This window comes from Volvox carteri (genome assembly GCF_000143455.1).
Source record: "Volvox carteri f. nagariensis unplaced genomic scaffold VOLCAscaffold_62, whole genome shotgun sequence".
Classification (NCBI taxonomy): domain Eukaryota; kingdom Viridiplantae; phylum Chlorophyta; class Chlorophyceae; order Chlamydomonadales; family Volvocaceae; genus Volvox; species Volvox carteri.
Window position 1 is genome coordinate 712,901 of NW_003307605.1, and position 5,361 is coordinate 718,261.

Consider the following 5,361-nt stretch of genomic DNA (forward strand, 5'->3'; position numbering starts at 1 on the left):
CCGCCGCCGCCGCCGCCGCGGCTGGCAGCGGTTTGTCTAGCACCACTACCTTCGCCAACATGTTCACTCGGGAGGGCATGGACGCGATGGCGGAGAGCCTGAGATGTGAGTGTGTCTCGGTATGTACGTATGTATGTATCTTCTTCCCCCCGCCAACACCTCTTATGTTCAAGTCGTGGGTTAGTAAAAGTTCCTGATGCCGTACTTCTCCTAAAACATCCTTGTACCGCCTGAGAGCTTCGTCGTACCCGCCGGCCTCAACACCCCGAAAAATACACAACCTTTTTGCATTCACATCTCCCTCCCTCTCTCCCCCCTCCACACACACCACTTCCCTTCATCGGCTTCTTTCGAGCGCCAACTGACCCTCATTCCCTTGCCCTGGGCCCCCACGAGCCTCCGCAACTCCCCCTGTACAGCCCAGCCCCTTACGTCCCCTGCCCGGCTTCCTTGGTACACGACCACGAACCATCCTCAATGCAGCAGCAGCTGCCGGCCGGTCGGCACGGCTGGTTCCTTTCTCCCCCTTTTTCCCCCCATCAACTTCGGGAAGGGAAGGGGAACGCCTCCTCCCCCCTCAACCTCCCGCTCCCACATGAGTCACCTTTACACTCGCTCGCTCGCTCGCTCGCGCTATACTCGATATATCTATCTGAGCCCCCTCAGGTGCCCTCGTGGCCTCCCTCGTCTCCCCCCCCGCGCACACGACCCCATCTCTTATCTCTTTTCTCAATCTCCATCCCATCCCCCCCTCGCATCATGTCGTACAGCTGCGTTCCGTTGGGACGCTGTCAAGACGTCGGACTTGGCGGATGTGGGCTCCCCAGATTCCGCCTCCTCACCGAGCTTCTCTGCCCCCAGCCAGCAGTACCATCTCACGAAGCTCAAGGCGCGCAGTGAAGCCGGCGGCGCGCTTGCAAGCGACGCAGCTGCCGTCGCAGCGGCGGCAATGGCTGCAGCGGCGGCGCGCCGCCGCGGCAGCGCCGCGGCCGTCGCCGGCGGTGGTGGCGGCCTCCACTACTCTTTCACTGGGGGCGCGACGGCGGCGCCGTCCATGTTTTCCGTACAGTCCGACGTGCCGTTGCTGGCGTTTGGCGAGGTGGAGGAGGAGGGATACGGCGGCGGCAGCGGCGGCGACGAGGAGGGGTATTACGGCGAGACGGAGCCTGCCTTGGTGGTAGAGGAGGTGTTTGAGAACGAGCGGTTTCAGCCGTTTCGCGGCTGGGGCCACCAGTGGCCGGGGCACTTCCTGCCCTCGGACAGGGTGGGCCATTGGAGCGACCGCCAGGTGGGTGTGTGGGTGGGGGTGTGTGGGTGGGGGGGGTACTAGTGCCGGTACTGCTGGGTGCCACAGCAGCCGCCAAATACCGCCATCCCCTACCTCCACGTCCACCTCCACAGTCTACGTCTACCTCCCTTGCCTCCCTCCCGTTTTACGGTGTGTCAGTTTCGTATCGTCTCGCCTCATGTCGTGTTGTGTTTTGTTTGGTTGCTTCCTGCTGCTTCTGCTTCTGCTGCTGATCCTCCTGTTGCCGCCTCCGCTTCCGCTTCCTGTCCTCCTTCTCCTCCCCGTTCTGCAGGGTAAGCCTGGTGGCAGTGCCAGTATGGTGTTCGAGCAGGTGGTGCCGCAGCTCCCCCGGGGGTGGAGGTGGATGGAGGAGGACTGGCAGGTGGGGGGGTTAGAGGTCGGGGGGTGGGGGAGGAGAGGGGAGGAGCGGGCGGAAGGGAAAACTGTATGTATGGTACGTTTATCAGCTAGGTAGATAGGGTAGCTTGCGGAGTGCCGTATGGTGGTGGGTACGGGTAGGGCCGGAGTTGTGGGCGGGGGTGGGGACGAGATGACTGCTGTCCTGCAGGGACCCACACAGCACAGCACACACGTGCGCCCAATGTACGGCAAGTACGTGCTTCTCTTGACTTGGGCTTTTTGACACGCCCCTGCCTTGCCATCTGGGGATCTGCGGTGGCCATCTGATTATGACGCCATGTCTGCCTGCCTGGGGGGGTTGTTTGCCCTCCGCCTCCGCCTCCTCCCCCTTCCCTCTTTCGTCCTCCCACTGTTATCCGCCTATTTCTGGTATCTGCTTCACTCGCCAGTTAACAGGTTCGTCTTGCCCCGCCCCGTATAACCCTTTTTCCTTCTGAACCGCCTTCCCGCTGATCTCCAACCCCTTTGGACTTCTAGAAGATATCACTCACCTGTTGCGGCCGTCCTCAGTTGTTGGGTTTATGTTTGTATTGTCAATATCGTCCATCCTGCTCACCCCCGCTCACCCCTTCCAGGTCGACCTGGAGGGTCTGGATATCGAGGCGGTGGACGCGGACGGCTGGACGTACGCCCTGGACTTCTACCTGCTCAAGTACCCCCCACCACCCCAGGGAGGGAAGTGCTCTCTGAAGCATTTTGTGCGGAGGCGGAGATACTTCCGGTGTGGCTGGGCTGGGCAGGGCGGGGCGGGGCGGGGCGGGGCAGGGCTGTTATACATGCTCTGTTGTTTCTTTGCAGCCACTGCGGCCGCCGCTCTCAGGCAGGTCTCTATCCCTGGGCCCTCCGCGTCCCTCGGCCCCACTTCATGACTGGCCCGGCGCATGCTCCTTTCCCCCACGGGAATTAATGTACGGATGTGCATACATGTGTACGGATGCAGGACTCGCGTACGGATTGAGGGACGCAGTACACGGTCGTCAGGCGACTACACGGGGCCACTGGCGCCGCCATTCACCCGCGTCAGCGGAGACGGCGGCAACGCAACGGAAGGCGGCGGGGCTCGCGAAGGTATTGCAGCGATATCGGACTCACCCACGGTGGCGGCACCGGGTACGACAGACGCGGCGGCGGCGGCAGCGGCGGCGGCGGTGGTCGATCCGCTGGCGGCGACGGACCCGCTGTTGTCCTTATCTGACGGCATCCCCAGCGCCCCTCAACCTCATCCCCGACCTAGCCGACACCCCTTGGAGGACATGGGGGCTAGCGGCGGGGGCGGCGACGGGACGGCGGTGGAGTTACAACCGGCGGCGCCGTCATCCACGACGTCGCCGACATCGCTTGGCGGAAGCGGTGGCGGCGGTAAAGGGCTTCCTCGCCCGCGTTCCGCTTCGGAGGGTCTGTCGGAGGTGTTGGCACTGCAGGAGAAGCAGGGGCAGCAGGGGCAGCAGGGGCAGGGCACGCGAAGTGCGCGGTCGTCGTCGTCATCGTCAGGCGCCGCCGGCGGGGTAGCGGCGGCGGCAGCGGTAGCGGCGCCTGTTCAGGCAACACTGGATCTGTTCAACGCCGGGGCCAGGACAGCGAGCGCCGCTGCTGCCGCAGCTGACGGTGTGGCCAAGCAAGGTGTCCGCCAAGGCGGCGGCGACGCAGTCGACGGCAGTGGAGGTGGCGGCAGGGGTGCCGTACAGCACGGCGAGTTGTTCTTACTGTCGCCCAAGACGGAGGTAATGTCGGATGACCCGTTGGGGGCACTGGCGGCTGAGGAGGAGCGCGGGCTGACCGGATCCGGAAAGCCTTCGCCACCGCCGCCGCCGCCGCCGCCACTGCCCGCTCCGGAACCGCCGGCAGGTGTGGCGGAAGCCGCTGTCGTTGCTTCTGGAGGTGATGCTACCGCCGCCAGCGGGGGCGACAGCCACGTCGTCGTCAAGCCCGAGGCTTCCAATCCCGGCCCCGGACCGAGCCAGGAGGCCAGCACAGTCGTTCCTCCGCCGCCTGGCGTACTCTCTGCTGCTGCCGCCGCCGTCGCGGCCCCCGACACCGCCGCCGTTCCCACAACCGCAGCAGCAGATGGCGGCATCTGCGCCCCCGTCCCAGTCCCCATCCCCGTCCCCGCCGCTGCAACGGTCCTTGCGCCCGTGGCTGAGGAGAGATCTTCGGCGGCGGCGGCAGTCTTGACGGATGCCCCAGCAGGTGCAACGGCGCCGCCAGGTGTCGAGGACAGCGGGGGGGATGGCGGCAGCGGTGGCGGCGGCGCTGCGGCGGCCACGGCAGCGCCGGCTACTACTGGATTGGGTCGAAGGGAGAGCATGCGAACATCGCGATCGGCACTGTCGCCAGCGAAACCAAAGTCGCAGGGTGTTGCAGGGGCGGAGCCTGGTGATGGTGTGCACATGGCGGCAGTGGATGGCGGAGGTGTGGCGGAGGGGCCCATCATCGCAGCCGAGTTAGTTGATTAACGGACGGCAACGACAACAACAATGACGACGAAGATGAAGCCGGGCATTTGTTGTCGACATTTGAAAAAAATGTAGAAGTTAACTCGTACTAGCAGTCGTGTTGGGTGGCACGTAAGCCTGGACGCGCACTTTTGCAACCGCGCAGGAAGTTGGCACTTGGTATTCTGCACAACATACAGACATACACGTGCACAAACATACCCTTGCACGCATATACACGCATTCACACGTATTCGCGTATTTGTGTGCGGCGCGTTTATGCTTTTCCTGCTCCCCTGCTTAGTTTCAACTGCGGATGGAGATTGCGCCCGTGTATTTGTGCGAGTGCGTGTGTTTTGGTGGTTGGGGACGCAAGGCCGGATCCGGAGCCGCAGAGTTGCTGCTGCTGCTGCGGCTGCTGCTACAGCTACTGCTACAGCTACTGCTGCTGCTGTTGCTGGATAGTGGATAGATTTCCTTGGAATGCGACCAATACCCGCCCGCAGCTTTGCGATCACAGCCGCAGCCATACAGCAGTTGAAGGCACGGATGTTCCCCCAAGCGCGGCTTTTCAACAGATCGTGGGAGGAGACGATTCACTTCATTCCTTTCCTTCACCACACTTAATGGTACTCGCGCACTCGTCCTAAATTGATCTTCAATTAGAATTCCTCGGCAGCTGCTCCACGCGTGTCTCTCTCTCCTAGGACGGTGCCACACCTGGAGATTTGTGGCGACCAGGAGCTGTCGCCGATCTCCGCTGCTCGTACTACGGCTGCTGTGCTGTGCATGCTTTATGCCTGATGAGGTGTTCGGTTCTTGACATGCAGGGCAGTTTCGTGCGTGTGTGTGTGTGTGCGCGTGTGTGTGTGTGTGCGTGCGTGCGTGCGTGCCTGCGTGTGTGTGTATGTGTGTGTATGCGTGTGTGTGTATGTGTGTGCCTTGACAATGCAATGTGTGCGGGGAGGAGGACCGGGTTCTTATAAATGAGTGGGAAGAAGATGAACTAAAGGGGTGTGTAGAAGGTGCGCACGTTTTTTTATCAATCTTCCACCCCTAACACACAGATATCTTCCAAGCTGTCCCCAAACAATCTCGCAATGTGCTGCGTTGCGGGTTGGTCTTTCAGCCTCGATCGCCGGAAATCCAGCGGAATCGTATTGGCCAGTTGGCAGTCGAGTCGGTTGGAGTTTGCGGAAGGGATAGTTTTGCCTTGAACGC

The 5,361-nt window shown here is 62.3% G+C and overlaps 1 protein-coding gene across 1 annotated transcript in view; it reads left to right on the plus strand.

The window, feature by feature from the left end:
• Positions 1–4,944, plus strand: part of VOLCADRAFT_97625 (uncharacterized protein) — a gene marked incomplete at both ends in the record, with an annotated part of 9,988 nt that extends 5,044 nt beyond the window's left edge. Inside the window, 5 exons of the mRNA XM_002956532.1 lie at positions 771–1,288; positions 1,581–1,670; positions 2,284–2,429; positions 2,649–4,148; positions 4,848–4,944. Of these exons, the coding sequence (XP_002956578.1) occupies positions 771–1,288; positions 1,581–1,670; positions 2,284–2,429; positions 2,649–4,148; positions 4,848–4,944 (2,351 nt within the window). The remainder of the gene's footprint in view (positions 1–770; positions 1,289–1,580; positions 1,671–2,283; positions 2,430–2,648; positions 4,149–4,847) is intronic.
• Between the last annotated feature and the right edge of the window lie 417 nt (positions 4,945–5,361).